Consider the following 22,274-nt stretch of genomic DNA (forward strand, 5'->3'; position numbering starts at 1 on the left):
TTTCAAAATTCGCGGGTGAAAGAGAGAACGATCGATATAAGCGGCGACTATATTTTATGATGCGAATATTATTTCGTTACGTCGTACGGCTGGCATTGGCTGCTGCCCGCGAGATTTAAGTCCCGTATTGAAGTGGTTAAATACAAGTTTAAATTGAAAAAAGGCAAACAGATCAAAGAAACCACAACAATATAACAATAAAGGCCACCAAAAATATAGAACAATTCGATAAATTTCGAATGTTCATGAGAAAGACAAGGTACCCAAAGCCGGCAAAATTTTTCCGATAGCAAAAGAGGTCCTCGAACGAGGAAATTAATAAAACCGAACAAACTCGGTATAAAGAACAGGAAACCAGACTTCATAACCACACACTACCGTAACCTTAATAAAACGCTTACATAGCGGCTTACGACACAAAGGGGTAATAATTTAATGTCGAAATCGACTACTAAAGTTAAATCTAAATATTTAGATTAAATTCTCAAATTCAGAGATAATAAACACTAAATCCGAGAATTCTAATTATGTCAGAGAATTAAGATCTATTGTAATTATGATCCTATTTTTCTAAAATGTCTGAGAAATTACCTGGTCGAGTTCTCTGATATAATGTCTGAACTTGTAGTGTATTCTTGAGGCTTCGTGTGAACTGTAAAAATTCCTTTGCCGAGGTTTCTAAGCGAAGCGTCTGGTACCAGCGCTGAAGGTTATCCGACATTCAGTTAACGAAACGTAGTCTCGTTTGGCTGGGATTCTTACGAGCTCGTAAAAAGGTTTGAAACCACGGGACAACTAATACTTTAAGTAAGTTCTCAAAGTTCCCGATTTGTTAATCAAAATTACAACATAGGTTTAATAAGAATAAAGATGGAGGGGAGTTTAATAGTAAATCAAAATTACGATAGTGTGGTAAGAAGTTTCAGGAAAGGTTCCCGATTCGAAATTAAACAAGCTTTCGGGAAATTGCCATAGCTCAAGGTAAACAATGCAATTCCCGTAACAACAATTACCACAACTCTCATCTGTACTACATCCATGCAAATTAAAAGACCCAAACCTTAGGGTACTGGTTGGAAAACTCTTAGACCCTCTTATGCCTTTACTTTTTATAGGAATGTCCCCTGTGGGACTACAGGGAGAAGGATGCCTAGTCCTAATCCCTGTCCTGTTTTTGTTGCCTCTTATGACTCAAGCGGAAAGACTCGGTGGCAGTATTCATTCCCCCCACCACAGGGGACCCTCCACCAGAGTGGATAAAAAAAAGTGCATTGTAGTTCATGGTATTAAAAAAAAACACAATGTATACAAATACCAAAGAGAAAAAGAAGATAAAGAAATTGCAAAGGCAATTCTGAAAGCGGTACAAGAGGAGGGTCAGGAATTTGAAAAAGAGATTGAAGAGGTGCATAGAATAGGATAGTACTCAAAAGAAAAACACTATAGGCCAGTAAAAATCAAACTAAGGTCTCAAATGATAGCTGAAGAAGTATTATCAAAAGCAGCAAAGCTGGCAAACAGTGAAAATTACAAAAATGTATGGATAAAAAAGGAAATGAGTGATAAGGAAAGAAAAAGAAAAGACAGAAATAAAGCAAATGAAAAAAGAGATAAGAACAGAGACTGAAAAGAATGAAACTGAGAAAATGGTACATGAAAAAACAAAATAAATAAAAAATAAATACAAATAACACACTAACATAGATGGCATGATTTCAGGACTAAATCAATTAAACAATTATCTGTCAATAGAGAAACCCGACATCATGGGATTTGTAGAGACAAATTAAAAGGTCCACTACCATTAAATACTGTGGGACAAGGTCTATACAACCATTTAGCAAAAACCAGAATGGAGAAACAGGGTGGAGTCATGTTTTTGACTAAGAAAGGCTTAAATGTGACAAAGATAACAGAAGGAAAAAATAATGTGGAATCGATTATGATTAAAGTTGAAAACAGAACCATGAAGAGTAGAAAATTTATAGTATATGTGACCCCAAAAACACAGTCTTAGACAGATAGTAATCATTCCAAAATACTGAAAGACACAAAGAATGCATTAATTGAATTATTGAAAGAGGGAGGAAACATAGTAATTATGGGTGACTTCAACTCAAAGAAATATGTTGGGAAGAAATGACAGTGAAAGGTGGAGAAGAACTTTGGGTAAATATTCTACTGGATATGATCACTGAATACACATTGACTCAATGGGTCAAGGAAAATACCAGATATAGAAACAATGAAGAACCGTCGAGACTAGATTTAACCTCTTCACTCCGGGGCACATCACACATCTGGCAGCATTAGCTGCCCGACGTGCGGTGTTGTGTCATAATAATCGCATTATAAAAAATAAAGTCAGTGCTCAATCGTTCGTTCTCTTTCACCCATGTATTTTGATAACCATAGAAAATATGATGAAGCCAGTTTCAAGATAATGAAAGTTACGTAGGTACGACTACAATAAATATAATCAAGATGGCGACGTCGGCATCATCGAGTACCCACTTGCTCCTCATGCCGCCTATGTAGGCGTCACCATATGGAAGTGGTTAATATTTACATCAGAGCCTGAAATCATGGATAAAATGGAATACAAGACACCAACTGGGAAGTGACCACATACTAATAGAGTTCAAACTAAAAGAACAAAATTATTTGAGAAGAAATGAGAAACATAGAAAAGGAAGACTAATGTACAATAAAATGGATTTTGAGAAACTCAGAAAAAAATTCAAAATGCAAACTGGGAAAACTTCTTAAATGAAGAAACAAGGATGGAAGAGAAATGGAACATACATACATACATATACCAAAGGCTTTTTCCCCCTTGTAAGGGAGGTAGCCAAAAAACAAAGGCATAGAAACCACTCCCACCCATTCCATTCCTATCACACTCCACTCCTCTATACCCTCTTCCCTCTCTTATCTAGGCACCTCCTGGATGATGGGTCATCCCTGCATCTTTTCCACTGCCCTGGGTCACAAGCAGTGTCACAAGACACAGTACATCCACAGCAAGGCCACTTCATTAAATTGGTGACCCCCACTCTCCGCCCCCTCATGCAGAAAAGGAGATAGGGAGAAATCCCTTCGGGCTGTGTCAAATTTTTCTCACACATACTCCCTCATCCCCCATCCCCTACCCATTCCACCTTATGGATCACATCATCATCCATATACACCCATTCTCCATTCACCCCTGTCTTCTGTCCTCTCCCATCCTTCCTCAACAGACATTCCTCTTCCCCAATGCCCCTTTTACCCCATCCATCCATCTCATCCTAGATCGCCCCCTCATATTCACTCCATCCACATCTGCCTTCCACACCTCTTTTACTAGTCTTTCTTCACCCATTCTTTACATGTGTCCAAACCATCCCAATACTTTTTCATCTACCCTTTCTCCCAATTCCCTTTCCACCCCTGTTCTCCTCCTCACTTCCTCATTTCTCACTCTATCTAGCCTAGTAACCCCTATCATACTTCTCAGACACCTCATCTCAAACTCCTTCTCTCTTCCTCTTTTATGTTCCATATTTCTGCCTCCATACAGTGCTGTCGGCACAATCACTCCCTCATGCAATCTCCTCTTAGCATCCATTCCGAAATGTCTATTTCTCATTACACTTTTTAATCCAAGGCATTTACTTGCTTCTCTCAATCTACATTCTACCTCCACCCTTACTCTTCCCTTTCCTGCCACATTCGTACCCAAGTATCTAAAATTATCCACTTCCTCCAATCTCTCTCCCTTAACCCCTTCCATACAGTGCCGCATACGTAGGCGGCAAGAGGAGCAAGTGGATATGCGAGGCTGCCATATCGGCGTCTTGATTATATTTATTGTAGTTGCCCCTGCGTAATGACATACTCTCTAAACTGTCTTCATCACATTTTCTATGGTTATCAAAATTCAAGGGTGAAAAAGAGAACGATTGATATAAGCGGTGACTATATTTTATGATGCGAGTATTATTACGACACATCGTACGTCTGACAGCTAATGCTGCCCGCGAGATTTTGGCCCGTACTGAAGAGGTTAACCCCTTCACTCCGGGCCAAAATCTCGCAGGCAGCATTAGCTGCCAGACGTGCAATGTTGCGTCATAATACTCGCATTACAAAAAATAAAGTCACCGCTGTATTGCACATTCTCTCTTTCACACGTGAATTTTGATAACTATAGAAAATATGATGAAGCCAGTTTAACCTCTTCAGTACGGGCCTTAAATCTCGCGGGCAGAAGCCAATGCCAGCCGTACGACGTGTCGTAATAATACTCGCATCATAAAATATAGTCACCGCTTATATCGATCGTTCTCTCTACAATAAATATAATCAAGACGCCGATATGGCAGCCTCGCATATCCACTTGCTCCTCATGACGCCTACGTATGCGGCACCGTATGGAAGGGGTTAACATCGTAATGCTGCCCGCGAGATTTTGGTCCGGAGTGAAGTGGTTAAAGAGTATGGGGGTCACGCAGGTACAACTATAATAAATATAATCAAGACGCCGACATCGGCATCCTCGCGTACCCACTTGCTCCTCATGACACCTACGTAGGCATCATCGTATCGAAGGGGTTAATACTCACTTCCAATCTGCTGCCATTTTCACCCTTTGTACATCTCATCACCTTACTTTTACCAAAGTACCAAAGAAGAATAGAATAGACATTTGGGAATGGATGCGAAGAGGAGACTGTATTTTACCTAGTTGTATTTACCTAGTTGTATTTTGCGGGAAGGGGAGCTATGCTCGTGTTGTCCCGCCTTTGTATCTTGCAGTGTCTAGTTTGTTTTTAAACTCATGAATGGTTTTTGCGCATACTATTTCATTGTCCAGTTTGTTCCAAGTGTCCAAAACTCTATGAGGAAAACTGTTTTTCTTCAGTTCTCTTCTATAGCTATGTTTTTTTTATTTTCTTTCCATGTCCTCTTGTGTTTCTTTTGTCCCAGTTAAGTAAGTTCTCACTATCGAGTACCTCTGTGCCTTTCATGATTCTGTAGATGGTCAATAGGTCACCTCTCTCTCTTCTTTGCTCCAGTGTCGGTAACTCCAGTTTAGCCAATCTCTCTTCGTATGATAGGTTTGCAAGTGCAGGTGCCATTTTTGTAGCTGCTCTTTGGATTCTTTCTATTTTCTTTATATTCTTTTTGGTACTGGGGGACCACAATGTCGCTGCATACTCTAATCTAGGCCTTATCAATGTAACCAATATTTTTTTCATCATGTCTTCGTCCAAGTATGTAAACGCCACTTTTATTGATCTTAGCAAATTGTAAGTCTCCCCGACAATTTTGTTAATCTGTATATCATAGGACAGGTCGTTCGTGATAATTACTCCCAAATCTTTTTCGGATCCTACTTTCTTTACTTCTTTGGTTCCAATTGTATATTTTCCTGATATTCTGTTTTTGCTTTTTCCAAACTCCATTATGCTACACTTCTTAGTATTAAAGTCCACTTCCCATTTCTGACTCCAGTTCCATACCCTATTTAGGTCTTCTTGCAGTGCTTCACAGTCCTCATCAGTTTCTATTTTCCTTAGCAGTTTGGCGTCATCGGCAAAGAAGCTCATGTAGCAGTTCACGTCCTCATCCATGTCATTCATATAGATAGCAAACATTATTGGTGCCAGCACAGATCCTTGCGGTACTCCACTGATCACCTCTTTCCAGTCTGAATATTTTTCTCTGAGCACTACTCTCATCTTTCTACCAGTCAGAAAGTCCTCTATCCATTTTAGTAGGTTTCCCTGTATTCCTCCTATGTGTTCCAGTTTTTTTAGTAGTTTTCTGTGTGGTACTTTGTCAAAGGCTTTTTGCAAGTCTAGGAATGCACAATCAGCCCATCCATTTCTTTCTTGCACTATGTCTATTAGTCTTGAGTAAAAGCATATTAAGTTTGTGGAGCATGATCTTCCTTGTCTGAATCCGAATTGTCTTGGGTTTAATATGTCATTGTCTTCCAGATGTTTTACCCATCTATTCTTGATTATTTTCTCACAAATTTTGGCAATGGTGCTTGTTAGTGATACTGGCCTATAGTTGGTGGGTTCTTCTTTGTTTCCTCCTTTGTGTATTGGTACAATGTTAGCGTTTTTCCAGTCCTCGGGTATCTTTCCTTCTTTGAGTGAGCTGTTTATTAAGATGTGTATTTTGTCTGTTAGTTCTTCTTTGCACTCCTTTAGAATCCAATTTGCAATACCGTCCGGGCCATGTGATTTTCTGACATCCAGCCTTGATAAATGTTCTGATATTTCCTTTAGTGATGCTGTAAACTCATTCATGAGGGGAGATTTCTTGTTTTTGTCTATGTCACAATTCGGTATTTTCTCTCTGGTGAAAACAGATTTAAAGTGATTGTTCATGACTTCGGCCATCTCTAAATCTTCTGTGTATTCTATGTTTCCTTGGCATAGTTTCACCAATTCCTGTTTGTTTTTAAGTTTACCATTCACATACCGATAGAATAGTTTGGGTTGCTCTTTGCATTTGTCTATAATATCCTTCTCATGGTTCCTTTTCTCCTCTCTTCTCACATTAACATACTCATTTCTATAGTTAACATAAATTTGCCATTTGCTTTGTTTTTTGTCTTTTCTCCACTTTTTCCAAGCTTTGTCCCTTCTGTCTTTTGCCTCACTGCATCTTTTGTTGAACCAACATTTAATGTACTCTCTCTCTCGCTTTTGTCTTGGTACATGCCTGTTTACCCCTTCATTGTAGTTTTCCATCAATATATTCCATTTCTCTTCCACTGCTGTTTCTTCCCTGTAAAATATTTCCCAGTTTGCATTCCGGAAGAATGTCTTTAGTTTTGTAAAGTCTGTTTTGTTGTACCTCAGTCTTCCTTTCCTATGCTTTTCGTTCCTCTCTATGTCTATTTCTTCCTTTAGTATAGTTTCGATGAGTACATGGTCACTCTTTCCAATTGGTGTCTCATACTGGACTTTATGCACTATTTCAGGCTCTGTTGTAAATATTAGATCTAGTTTCGATGGCTCTTCATTATTTCTGTACCTTGTGTTTTCATGGACCCATTGGGTCATTGTGTACTCCATGGTCATATCTAGCAGTACATTGCCCCACGAGTCATCTCCTCCTTGCACTGTCATGCTGTCCCAACAAATTTCTTTGCAATTGAAGTCCCCCATAACTACCAGATTACCCTTACCCATTAGTATCTCATTGAGTGATTTTCTTGTGTCATCTAGCATTTTTTTATGTTCAATTTCTTTCCAAGCGCTTGTTTTTGGAGGCACATAAGTCACCACAAACTTTCTACTCTTCATATTCTTGCCTTCGACTTTTATCATGATCAATTCAGCATTACCTTTGCCCTCTGCAATTTTTGTCACCTTTAGGTCTTTCTTGGCCAAGAACATGATTCCCCCTCCCTGTTTCTTGTCCCTGTTTTTTATCCAGTAGTTGTATAAACCTTGTCCGATAACAGTGGATGGTATTTCACCTCTTAGTTTAGTCTCTACAATTCCCATTATGTCTGGTTTTGCTTCTAACAGATAATCATTGAGTTCGTTCAGTCCCGAAATTAGTCCGTCAATGTTGGTATAGGCCACTTTTAATTTTCTTCCTTCTCCCTGGTTTCTTCTTCCCTTGTTTTGTTCGTTTTGAAGCGCCATTGTCTTAATCTCAAGTCTATTACTCTCCACTGGAATTCTTTGCATTCTGTCTCCGATCTTTTCAAGTTTTTTTCCTTTGCTTCTTCTCTTAGCGCCCTTTCTTTTTCTAATTCCTGAAGGAGTGATTGTGCCAAAAGCACTGTATGGGGCAGAAACGTGGAACATAAGAGAAGAAGAGAGAAGGAGTTTGAATGTGTTTGAGATGAGGTGTCTGAGAAGTATGGTGGGGGTTACTAGGCTGGATAGAGTGAGAAATGAGGAGGTGAGGAGGAGAACAGGGGTGAAAAAGGATTTGGGAGATAGGGTTGATGAAAGAATATTAGGATGGTTTGGACACATGGAAAGAATGAGTGAAGAAAGACTAGTAAAAGAGGTATGGAAGGCAGATGTGGAGGGAGTGAACATGAGGGGACGTCCTAGGATGAGGTGGATGGATGGGGTGAAGGGGGCTTTGGGGAAGAGGGGAATGTCTGTTGAGGAAGGAAGGGAGAGGACGGAAGACAGAGGTGAGTGGAGAATGGTTGTATATGGATGATGTTGTGATTGCATGAGGAGGAATGGGTGGGGGGTGGGGTAGTATGTGTGAGTAAATTTTGACGCAGCCCGAAGGGATTTCTCCCCGTCCTCGCCTTATATACAAAGGGGGACGGAGAGGGGGGGTCGCCGATAAAATGAAGCGGCCTTGCTGTGGATGTACTGTGTCTTGCGACACTGCTTCTGACCCAGGGCGGTGGGCAGGGTGCAGGGATGACCCGTCATCCAGGAGGTGCTCAGATGAGAGGAAGGGTGGGAGGGGTGTGGAGTGTGTTTGGGGATGAAATGGGTGGGAGTGTTTTTATGCCTTTCCCTTTTTGGCTACCTCCCTTGGAAGGAGGAAAAAGCCTTGGTATATGTATGTACCAAAGAAGAAACAAAAAAGGGTGTACATAAATAGCTGGTATAACAAAAAGTGTAGTAAGGCTAAAGATAGAAAAGACAAAGCTTTGAAAAGATGGCGAGAAAAAATAATTGGCAAATATACATCAAACTAAGAAACGAATATGTTAAAATACACAGGGAAGAAAAAAGAAACTATGAAAAGGACATAATAGAAAAATGCAAGGACCAACCTAAATTATTCTACAGGTATGTAAATGGCAAACTAAAAGATAAACATGTAATAGTGAAACTGCATCAAGATGTAGAAATGGCTGAAATTATGATCAAACATTTTAAATCTGTATTCACAATTGAAATTTCACAAAATTGGGAGGAAGGACAGAGAGAAAGATCCACCAATGAAAGAAATAACAGTAACACAGAAAGAAATAAGGGACCAAATAAAAAACCTTGACATCAGAAAATCACATGGGCCTGATGGAATTGAAAATTGGATATTGAAAGAATGTATAGATGAGCTAACGGACAAAATACACAAGATAATTGATTTCTCACTCAAAGAAGGAGTACCATTCCTTTTCCTCCACGCCGCAAACACCTCCGTCATCGTCACGTGACCAAGAAGAAGAGGATTTACGACGAAAAAGCAAACCTGGTTTGTATTGTAGGGGTGGGGAGTGATCGTGAGTGTCCGAAATGATATCTCTGCAGTGCTAGTCAATTGTATTAACATGGAATTAGCGAAAATGAATGAAAACAATGACTCGAAAGCCAGTCACGAACCAGAGCCATCTGGCGTCAAATGATCGAACCACGATGTAAACAAACCTTGTACTAACACGTGCGATGAGAAAGATTTTCCAGGATTTAGTATGAAAGCAGGAACTCAAGTCGATTATTAGAGATAGAGAGAGATATGAGCAAAAATAGGATTCGGTGGGAGAATGAAATTATGGACTTAAGAAAAGATACCATAGGAATAGACAGCTTAGCACAGGCGAATCACGAAATTTCTGACCTAAGAAAAACCAACTTGGATCTTACAAACGAGATTAAAGAAATGAAAAGGGATATAAATGAGTTGAAGAATGATAACGAAAAGAAGAAAACTAATGATAATAACAACAGCGAAAATTTAAAGATAGAGGTGAACAATAAATTACAAGAATTGACACAAAAGATCGAAGAGAACCTAGGTGAGGAAAGTATTCAGAAAATTAAGAAGTGGAAGGAAAACATCGAAAACAAGGAAATTGCTTTTAAAGAAATAGTCAAGCAGCAAATGCAAAAGACACAATTATCCAAGTGATTAATGAAAAAGCTAACTGGGTCAGGGATACAGTAGATAGGAAAAAATGTATTGTGGTATATGGACTAAAAGAAAAACAGGGATTGGCAAGATACATGAGAGAAAGAGAAGAAAAAGAGACAGTAGTAGAAATCCTAAATGAAATTCAGGGGGGAGAAAGAGAAGCAGGCATAGACCTAGAAGAGACATATAGAATCGGTCGCTATTCTAAGGATAGAAATCGACCTCTAAAGATAAAATTAAGGTCACAGATGGTAGAAGACATATTTGAAAAAAGTAGGCAACTTGACAAAGAGTGAAAAGTACAATAAGATATGGATAAAAAGAGAAATGAATACTGAGGAATTAGAAAAAGAAAAGTCACTAGGAGAAAAAGCAAAGGAAAAAAACTTGATGAGAACGAAGACAGAATGCAAAGCATTCCATTGGAGAGTAATCGACATGAGATTGAGACAATGGCGCATCAAAACGAAAAAACCAAAGACAGAAAAAATAATGGAGAAGGAAGAAAATTAAAAGTGGCCTATACTAACATTGACGGATTAATATCAGGTCTGAACAAACTCAATGATTATCTGTTAGAAGAAAAACCAGACATAATGGGAATTGTAGAGACTAAACTAAGAGGTGAAATACCATCCATCGTTATTGGACAAGGCCTATATAATTACTGGATAAAAAATAGGGACAAGAAACAGGGAGGGGGAATCATGTTCTTGGCCAAGAAAGACCTAAACTTGACAAAAATTGCAGAGGGCAAAGGTAATGTTGAACTGATCATGATAAAAGTCGAAGGCAAGAATATGAAAAGTAGAAAGTTTATGGTGACCTATGTGCCCCCAAAAACGAATGTTTGGAAAGAGAACGAACATACAAAAATGCTAGAAGATACAAGAAAATCACTAAATGAGATACTAATGGGTAAGGGTAATCTGGTAATTATGGGGGACTTCAATTGCAAAGAAATTTGTTGGGACAACATGACAGTGCAAGGAGATGACTTGTGGGGTAACGTACTGCTAGACATGACCATGGAGTACACAATGACCCAATGGGTCAGTGAAAACACAAGGTACAGAAACAATGAAGAGTCATCGAAACTAGATTTAATATTTACAACAGAACCTGAAATAGTGGACAAAATCCAGTACAAGACACCAATTGGAAAGAGTGACCATGTACTCATCGAAACTGTACTAAAGGAAGAAATAGACATGGAGAGGAACGAAAAGCATAGGAAAGGAAGATTGATGTACAACAAAACAGACTTTGCAAAACTAAAGACATTCTTCCGGAATGCAAACTGGGAAAAATTCTATATGGAAGAGACAACAGTGGAAGAGAAATGGAATATATTGATGGATAATTACAATGAAAGGGTAAACAGGCATGTACCAAGACAAAAGCAAGAGAGTACATTAAATGCTGGTTCAACAAAAGATGCAGTGAGGCAGACAAAAGGGACAAAGCTTGGAAAAGGTGGAGAAAAGACAAAAAACAAAGCAAATGGCAAATTTATATAAACTATAGAAATGAGTATGTTAATGTGAGAAGAGAGGAAAAAAGGAACCATGAGAAGGATATTATAGATAAATGCAAAGATCAACCGAAGCTATTCTATCAGTATGTGAATGGTAAACTTAAAACCAAACAGGAAATGGTGAAACTACGCCAAGGAAATATAGAATACACAGAAGAATTAGAGATGGCCGAAGTCATGAACAACCACTTTAAATCTGTCTTCACCAGAGAGAAAATACAAAATTGGGATGTAAATAATAACAAGCAATCTCCCCACATGAGTGAGTTCACAACATCACAAAAAGAAATATCAGAACATCTATCAAAACTGGACGTCAGAAAATCACATGGCCCAGATGGTATTGCAAACTGGATTCTAAAGGAATGCAAAGAAGAACTAACAGACAAAATACACATCATAATAAATAGCTCACTCAAAGAAGGAAAGATACCTAATGACTGGAAAAATGCTGACATTGTACCAATATAGAAAGGAGGAAACAAGGAAGAACCCACCAACTATAGGCCAGTATCACTAACAAGCACTATAGCCAAAATTTGTGAGAAAATCATCAAGAATAGATGGGTAAAACATCTGGAAGACAACAACATATTAAACCCAAGACAATTCGGGTTCAGACAAGGAAGATCATGCACCACAAACTTAACCACTTTCATTCTCTCTAAACTGGCTTCATCATATTTTCTATAGTTATCAAAATACACGGGTGAAAGAGAACAAACCATTGAGCACTGACTTTATTTCTTATAATGCAATTATTATGATGCAACATCGCACGTCGGACAGCTAATGCTGCCAGATGTGCGATGTGCCCCAGAGTGAAGAGGTTAATATGCTTCTACTCAAGGCTAATAGACATAGTGCAAGAAAGAAATGGATGGGCTGATTGTGCATTCCTAGACTTGCAAAAAGCATTTGACAAAGTACCACACACAAAATTACTAAAAAAAAAACTGGAACACATAGGAGGAATACAAGAGAACCTACTAAAATGGATGGAGGACTTCCTGACTGGTAGAAAGATGAGAGTAGTGCTCAGAGAAAAATATTCAGATTGGAAAGAGGTGATCAGTGGAGTACCGCAAGGATCTGTACTGGCACCAATAATGTTTGCTATCTATATGAATGACATGGACGAGGACGTGAACTGTTACATGAGCTTCTTTGCTGACGACGCCAAACTGTTAAGGAAAGTAGAAACTGATAAGGACTGTGAAGCACTGCAAGAAGACCTGAATAGGGTATGGAACTGGAGTCAGAAATGGGAAGTGGACTTTAATATTAAGAAGTGTAGCATAATGGAGTTTGGAAAAAGCAAAAACAGAATATCAGGAAAATATACAATTGGAACCAAGGAAGTAAAGAAAGTAGGATCCAAAAAAGATTTGGAAGTAATTATCACAAACAACTTGTCCTATGATAAACAGATTAACAAAATTGTCGGGGAGACTTACAGCTTGCTAAGATCAATACTTGGAAAAAGACATGACAAAAAAATATTGGTTACATTGATAAGGCCTAGACTAGAGTATGCGGCAACATTGTGGTCCCCCAGCACCAAAAAGAATATAAAGAAATAGAAAGAATCCAGAGAGGAGCAACAAAAAAGGCACCTGCACTTGCAAACCTATCATACGAGGAGATATTGGCTAAACTGGAGTTACCGACACTGGAGCAAAGAAGAGAGAGAGGTGACCTATTGACCATCTACAGAATCATGAAAGGCACAGAGATACTTGATAGAGAGGACTTACTTAACTAGGACAAGAGAAACACAAGAGGACATGGAAAGAAAATAAAAAAACATAGCTATAGAAGAGAACTGAAGAAAAACAGTTTTCCACATAGAGTTTTGGACACTTGGAACAAACTGGATAATGAAATAGTATGCACAAAAACCATTCATGAGATTAAAAGCAAACTAGACACTGCGAGACACAATGGCAGGACACCACGAGCATAGCTCCCCTTCCCGCAAAATACAACTAGGTAAATACAAGATTGGAAAAATGCAAATATTGTACTAATATACAAAGGAGGGGACAGAAAATCCAACCAACTAGACCGGTCTCCCTTAGAAGTACAATAGCAAAAATATGCAGAAAAAGTTATCAAAAGTAGATGGATTATATTTGGAAGAGAATAATATACTAAATAGATGCAGAAGATCATGTGCCACAAACTTGATTTGCTTTTACTTGAGGCTAATAGAAATAATACAAGAAAGGGATGGATGGGCAGATTGTGCCTTTTTAGATTTACAAAAAGCTTTTGATAAAGTACATACATACATACATATACCAAGGCTTTTTCCCCCTTCCAAGGGAGGTAGCCAAAAAGGGAAAGGCATAAAAACACTCCCACCCATTTCATCCCTAGATACACTCCACACCCCTCCCACCCTCCCTCTCATCTGAGCACCTCCTGGATGACGGGTCATCCCAGCACCCTGCCCACCGCCCTGGGTCAGAAGCAGTGTCGCAAGACACAGTACATCCACAGCAAGGCTACTAAGAAAAATTGGAACAATAGGTGGAGTAAAAGGAAAGCTATTGGAATAGATGAAAGATTTCTTAAACAGAAGAAAAATGAGGGTTGTACTTACAGACAAGAACTCCACCAGGGAAGAAATGATAAGTGGAGTCCCACAAGGTTCTGTATTGGCTCCAATAATGTTTGCCATATATATAATGTGGAATGTTATATAAACTTCTTTGCAGATGATGTGAAACTACTAAAGAAAGTAAGTACAGAGGAAGATTGTAAATTACTACAAAAAGACCTGGACAAAGTCTGGGAATGGAGTCAAAAGTGTGATGTGAACTTCAACATCAAGAAATGTAGTATTATGGAATTTGGAAAAAGTAAAAATAGAATATCAGGACAATATAAAATTGGTACAAAGGAAGTTAAAAAATTAAATTCGGAAAGGGACATAGGAGTAACTATCAGCAATGACATGGCACCAGACAAACATATCAACAAAATAGACAGAGAAACTTTCAATCTATTAAGATCAATGAAAGTGGCCTTTGACTACTTGGATGAAGAAATGGTAAAGAAAATATTAATTAAATTGATAAGACCAATGGACACCCAGTACTAAAAAGAACATGACGAAATTAGAAAGAATTCAAAGAGCAACGACAAAGATGGCACCAACACACTCCAAATTGATATACGAACAAAGATTGGACAAACTCCAATTACTAATCGTGGAACAAAGAAGAGAAAGAGGAGATCTACTAACCATCTACAGAATTATGAAAGGAAAGGAAATCCTTGATAGAGATGATTTATTAAAATGGGATAAAAGAAAAACAAGAGGCCTGAAAAGAAACTTAAAAAGGATAGTTACAGAAGAGATCTGAAAAAAAAAATAGCTTCCCACACAGAGTGGGAGATATCTGGAATAAATTGAATGATGAAACAGTGCATGCAAAAGCTATACAAGAATTTAAGATCAAAGTGGATATTGAAAGATACAAAAGCAGGTCACTATGAGCATAGCTCTCTTCCTGTAAAATACAACTAGGTAAATAGTGTGTACAAACACCATACAAGAATTCAAGAACAAACTAGATGTTGCAAAATAGAAAGACAGGTCACCACAAGCATAGCTCCCCTTCCCGTATAATACAACTAGGTGAATACATGTAGAGTCCAAACCAAAACTCTACTCACGCAAATGAGCGTAGAATCCAGGAATGAAGTTCTGTGCGGTCAATACTACCATCCTTGTTTCTGTCCATTTTCTCCAACAATATCCTCAATCTTCTCTTTGATTCTTCTGGAGGAAGACTATCAAACTCTTTGGCATCCTTTGCACTTCCTAAAGTATTGGGTAATCAATACTTAAGTTACATTACCTTAACTGGTTATATTGATATAGCAATTTCACAAAAACTAGATCAATATTAAGCACTTTCATCTCAAAAGTCAAAATTAAGAAGACACAATATGAAGGTGGCTTCTTTAAACATTTTCTAATGCCAAAATTCTTTTTAGAATATATGAGCAATGCAATAGTTTTTTTTACTATTTTCATGTTATAGAAAATTACAAATCAATTGATTTATCATAAATTTGTAATCTCTTAATGTAACAAACTTAATTTTTTCTCTAAATTTCCTTCTTCACAAAATAATAAATTTAATTCATACATGTATACAGCAAAGACATTCTCACCAAGAATGGACTCATGATCAAAGTCAGGATTATGTTCTCCCTCAGCATCATAATGGCCAGTATCCCGAGGACTCCTTGCTCCATTTTCCATGCGTTCCTTTTGAGAATATCTGATGTTGTGGTGATCATGAGCTGCTCCTTCCACACTCCAAATATACACAAGCACCAGTACTACAGCCTTGATATACATCTTATTTGCTGTTTCTGAAACAGTGGTGGGATATGAACACTAAAGATTATGCAGATCTCAAACATTACAAAACTCATGTGATAGAAAATTAAAACCTTTCAGACTGAAAACTACACACTCATAATATTTTTTCTTTATTTTTCAAATAAAGCCTTCAATAATCATAATCAACCTTTTTTCAAACAAAACCTTCTATAAAAATGTAATAAATACAATTCTATAACTCTAATGATATGCATGTGAATATTGAAATTGTAACTGAATATTCGAGTAGGAGAACCTTCCACATCAGCAAACCTACAGGTTAACTAATTGAAAACCTGCAGCCCCAAAGCTGATAGCAACAGTTCTCATACCCTCCCATAGATCTCACTGAAAAGAAACATTAAACTGTTATCTGTTTTGTATTAGTGTTAGATGTTAATCACCAGGAGAGCAGTTATTGGGTGAGTTCCATCCACAACCATTCTCCACTCACATGCCCTTTGCCTTCTCCATTCCCTGTTTTCTCTTGCTCTTCACTCCATCCATTCATCTCATTCTCAATCTTCCCCTTAAACTCACCCCAACCACCTCTGCCTTCCAAACTCTTTTTGCTAATATTTCTTCACTCATTCTTTCCACATGCCCAATCCGTCCCAATAATCTTCCATCAACCATATCTGCCAGCTACCTTTCCAATGCAGTTCTCCTCCTCAACTCCTTATTGCTCACCCTATCTATCCTTGTAACCCACACCATACTGATCAAACATTTCATCTCAAACACACTATCTACAGAATAATGAAAGGAATGGAAGTTTTAGACAGGAACGACCTGTTAGTGTGGGACAACGGTAAAACGAGAGGACACGGAAAAAAACTGAAAAAAAAAAAATAGTTATAGAAAAAACTTGAAAAAGAAACCGTTTCCCACACAAAAAACTTGAAAAGAAACCGTTTCCCACACCGAGCAATTAATGCATGGAACAAATTAGACAACAAAACAGTATGTGCAAGCACTATACAAGATTTTAAGATAAAACTTGATGTGGAGAGATACAAAGACGGGTCACCACGAGCATAGCTCCCCTCCCATATATTACAACTAGGTAAATACGGAGACGCCTACGTAGGCATCATGAGGAGCAAGTGGGTACGCGAGGATGCCGACGTCGGCATCCTGATTATATTTATTGTAGTTGTACCTGCGTGACCCCCATACTCTGTAAACTGGCTTCATCGTATTTTCTATGGTTATCAAAATTCACGGGTGAAAGAGAGAAATATCGATACAGCCGTGACTTCATTTTTTATAATGCAAGTATTATGACGCAACATCATACGTCTGGCAGCTAATGCTACCCGCAAGATTTTGGCCCGGAGTGAAGTGGTTAAGTAAATACATTCAAATTTCTCCTTCCTGCTTCCATTAAATTCCAACTTTCTGCACAATACAGTGTTGTAGGCACAATCACCCCATCATATATATATTTTTTATCCAGTCCAAGACACCTATTTCACATGAAATTTTTTATTCCCATAAGATATTCACTTAGTTCCCTCAATCTACCTTGACCCCCACTACTCCATTCACTGATACAACTATGCATTTCTTCTTACCTCTAAGATTTATCTCTAATTTATTGCCACCCTTTCCTCTTGTACACCTGTTTCTATCTACATTTACTTTTAACCTCTTCACTCCAGGGCACATCACACGTCTGGCAGCATTAGCTGCCCGACATGCGATGTTGCATCATAATAATTGCATTATAATAAATAAAGTCAGTGCTCAATCGTTCGTTCTCTTTCACCCGTGAATTTTGATAACCATAGAAAATATGATGAAGCCAGTTTAGAGAGAATGGAGGTTACGTAGGTACGACTATAATAAATATAATCAAGATGCCGACGTCGGCATCATCACGTACCCACTTGCTCCTCATGTCGCCTACGTAGGCATCACCGTATGGAAGTGGTTAACTTCCTCCGATCACATACTTTCCCAACTCCTTCACTCCTCTGACCCAGCCACAACTGCAGTGTCATCAGTAAACAACTGGATCACCTCCCACTTTCTTCCACTCTAACCAACTCCAATCCTCTGCCAATCACCCTCGCATTTACCTCCCATACCACCCCATCCATGTACACTGTGAACAGTCATGGCAACATTACATAACCTTGGTGCAACCCCACCTTCACCTCAAACCACACACCTTTATTATTCCTAACCCTAGCAAATACTCTACTACTCATGTAAAAGCTTATGACTGCCCACAATAGCTTTACCCTTATCCCATATACCTGCAATACCTCCCATAATACCTTCTTGTCAACATTGTCATAAACCTTCTCCAAATCTATAAAGAACTATAAAAATATCCTTTAACTTTGCCAAAAACTTATCATGTAACTGCCTTACCACAAAAATTTGATCCACACACACACTCTAAACCAGTGGTTCCCAACAGATGTGCAGTGGCACCAAAGAGTGTCGTGAGATCAACTGAGGGTGCCGCCAAATTCAGAGTAAAAATAATTTTCATATTACCGACTCTGTCAGCCATTTTTGTTCATTAAAGCAGCATCAATGTAAAGATGAATTTTTCAAATTATCCAGGGACAAAATTTTGTTACACTGATGTTGAATAAACAAAACACTGACAAACTAGAATTTAGATTTTCTAATAAGGGTGCCGGAGACTTCTGAAAGGCTTGGCAAGGGTGCCTCAAGCCAGAAAAGGTTGAGAACCACTGCTATACCCTGATCCACCACTCCATCTGTTTTGTGGACACAAGTGCCACAACCAAAATTCTCCTCCCTACCACAGATAACACTACAGAAATCCAATCCATTCGAATCCGCACAGGCAACAAATCAACACTGACAATAGTTAACATGTACATTCCCCCCAATCATCCCCCACAGTTCCAAACACCTTCAGACCTCAATTTAGCCAACTAGCCTCAATCCCCAACCTGATCATGGGTGGTGACTTCAACGCCAAGTCGTCTACCTGGTACGTCGACAACCCCGACACAGACAGAGGGCTTGATATACAGACTCAGTTTGACTCATTGACTATCATGAACAACACACATAATCATACATATATCCCACACCAAGCCCTATACACTCCCTCCTCTCCTGATATCACCTTCTGCTCCCCCTGCCTAACCCCAACAACATCATGGAGAGTGGTCGGAACCCTTAGTTCTGACCTTCCAATCATCATCACCACCAAAACAAGATGCACCCCAGTTGGCCACAGAGACACATACACCAATTACAAGAGAGCTAACTGGGAACCTTTTACTGAAGAGACAGAACAACATTTTGAAACACTTAACAGTACACCAATCACAAACATGAACAATGCTGTGCACACTTTAAATACAATCATACAAAATGCAGACAAGAGATACATCCCTAGCAGCAACAGAAAATCACACAACCCCAACTTCACACCAGAAATCCAAGGCCTCATCAGACAACGAGACACACTTAAACACAATACCCCCACACCTATCCCTCAAAACATAGCAGACCAAATACAAACACTAAACACTGTGATTGCCAATAAAATACATGAACAAAAAACACAAAATTGGCAAAACTTTATCAATACACTTGATCACAAAACAAACACCAGCAAATTGTACAAAACACTCAACAGCATTACACTATCCAACAGTAACACAACACGCTCTCATGCAGCAATAATCACAACAACAGACAATCTACCCTCAAACAGACAACAACCAAACACACTCATACGTCATTTTGCATAAACAAGCCATCTCGCTTCTCACCCTGACGACCGACGCACTATTCGACGTAAGAAAGACTTTCCCACAGACTCAGACTATACACCCTTCATAGACAGTCAGACAAAATACATAATACATAATCTCAAGTACTCATCCGCCTGTGGCCCTGATAACATAAGTAACATCCACCTAAAACACTTTGGACCACAAGGTAAACACGCACTCACAAACATTGCAAACTACAGCTATTCACACAACACTATACCCGACATCTGGAAGCATGGTAAAATAATCACCATTCCAAAACCGAACAAAGACCCACCAATCCCAACATCGCACTGCCCAATCACACTTCTCTGCACCCCCTCTAAAGTCATTGAACGCCTAATACTTAAACTTGTCACATCACATATTCCCCTTGCTGACTCACAACACAGTTTTAGGCCACTACACTCCACAAACACTCTTCTGATAAACCTCATACAAAGAATTTTAGATGGCATCAATTCAGATAGGCCCCACCACAGAACACTTCTTATAACATTAGACATTAGTAAAGCTTTTGATGCTATCTCCCGCCACAACCTAACAAATAAAATATATAACACAGACATGCACAATAACACCAAAAGATGGCTGGCCAATTATCTGGCAGGTAGGAATGCTTACGTGTCATATAATGGCCAATCATCGCACATCAGAAACATTAAGAATGGAGTACCACAGGGCTCTGTTCTATCCCCCACGCTCTTTAATCTATACATGCATGACTTACCCACACCAGACACCTCAGAAATACAAATCTCTTCCTACGCAGACGACATAGCAATCACATGTACACATCGTAACACAGACAAAGCTGCAGAAATAATCCAGCCATACCTTGATACACTCAACACATGGTTCATCACAAACAGACTCAAAATAGCTCCAACCAAATCTACAGCAACACTTCTCACCAACTGGACAAAAGAACACAAATACATACCTCATCTCTACATCAACAACACTCTAATACCACACACAAACACACCGAAAATTCTTGGTGTAACATACGATACATCCATGTCTTTCAAACAACACATCACAAACATAAAAAACAAATGCACACCTAGACTTAACGCACTTAAGTCAATCGCTGGAACAACATTTGGACAAAACAAAGAAACTAAAACAACAACATACAAACAATGCATACGCTCAGTGATGAATTAAGCGAGTCCTGCATGGGCTCCTAATCTCAGTGAGACACACCACAACACCCTTCAAATCATACAAAACAAAGCCCTAAAAACAATTACAGGCTGCACAAATACAACACCTACAGACCATTTACACCATGAAACAAAAGTCCTCAAAGTCAAGGACCACCTCGACATGAGAGGCACACAAACACTTGCTGCAGCAACCACAAACACATCACACCCGCTACACTACATAGCAAAACACCCACACACATCAAGAAACATTAAAACAACACCCAAAGACCTGTATCACACACAGATACTCTCTTCTCTTCCTCCACAATCACCAAATACCAGCCTCCGGACACATATTCATAACCATATCACTCACCGCTCCATTAACACACTGCTGCATGCCAGACCCCCTGACATCCACCCTTCTGAATCCTCTCTCCCACGAAAGGACAGAGTCTACCTGGCCAGACTGCGGTGCAGCCACCACCCAGCACTTCTAAGCTACCAGAAGAGGCTGGATGACCGCATTGTGGAGAGCTGCCCAGGATGTAACACTTCACCCCATACCATACAACACATAATGGAAGACTGCATTATACACAATCATGCACGCAAACAACACAACATACACTCTATAAAGGATTTGTGGGAAAACCCAGTTTCGGCTGTGGCATTCCTTGGGGAGATGGGACAGCTCGGACAGACAGTCTAGGGAACGACAACAACAACCACTGCTATAAACCCACACTCTTCCCATTTATGCCCTCTTGCTCTTTTAATGCTCTCACTTAATATCTTCCCAAATGCATATCCAACTACACTCAACAAACTGATTCCTCTAAAACTACTACATTCACATTTGTCCCCTTTTCCTTTGTAAAGTGGAACTATAAAACCATTTTTCCAGTCCCCTGGTGCACTTCTATTCCTTAGCCACACATTAAACAAGGATGGGTCATGGAGGAAGAGTTTAAATGTTTGAGATGAAATGTCTGAGAAGTTTGCTAGGGATTACTAGGCTGGATTGAGTGTGAAACGAGGTGAGGAGGAGAGTGAGAGTGGGAAAAAGAGTTGAGAGATTGGGTTGATGAATGAGTACTGGGATGGTTTGGACACATGGAAAGAATGAGAAAAGAAATATTAGTAAAAGAAGTGTGAAGACAGGCGGTGGGAAGAGTGAACAGGAGTGGGCAACCAAAGATAAGGTAGATGGATAGGGTAAAAGAGGCATTTAGAAAGAGGGGATGTCTGTTGAGGAGGGGAGAAGACAGAAGATAGGGGTGAGTGGAGAATGGTTATATATGGATGATGCTGTGATGCATGGAAGGGAGTGGGTGGGGGATAGGGGGGTTAGGGAGTGGTTATGTGTGAATGATATTTTGATGCAGCCTGAAGGGAATTCTCCCAATCTTCTCTTTTTCTGCATGAGTGGACTGAGAGTGGGGGTCACCAATTAAATGATGCGGCCTTGCTGTGGACATGCTGTGTCTTGCTGCATTACTTCTGACCCAGGGCAATGGGAAAGACGCAGGGATGACCCATTATCCAGGAGG

General features: G+C 39.2%; 1 protein-coding gene across 8 annotated transcripts in view; it reads right to left on the reverse strand.

Moving 5' to 3' along the window:
- Positions 1-22,274, reverse strand: part of LOC143024178 (reticulocalbin-2-like) — a 238,176-nt gene that overhangs the window by 206,510 nt on the left and 9,392 nt on the right. For all 8 annotated transcript variants that reach the window (XM_076183014.1, XM_076183020.1, XM_076183012.1 and 5 more), the window contains exons 2-3: positions 15,578-15,781; positions 15,074-15,221 (exon numbers count right to left, since the gene is read on the reverse strand). In XM_076183014.1, the coding sequence (XP_076039129.1) occupies positions 15,074-15,221; positions 15,578-15,781 (352 nt within the window). The remainder of the gene's footprint in view (positions 1-15,073; positions 15,222-15,577; positions 15,782-22,274) is intronic.

Source organism: Oratosquilla oratoria, chromosome 3 (assembly GCF_046742065.1).
Source record: "Oratosquilla oratoria isolate Oo_2021 chromosome 3, ASM4674206v1, whole genome shotgun sequence".
Taxonomy (NCBI): Eukaryota; Metazoa; Arthropoda; class Malacostraca; order Stomatopoda; family Squillidae; genus Oratosquilla; species Oratosquilla oratoria.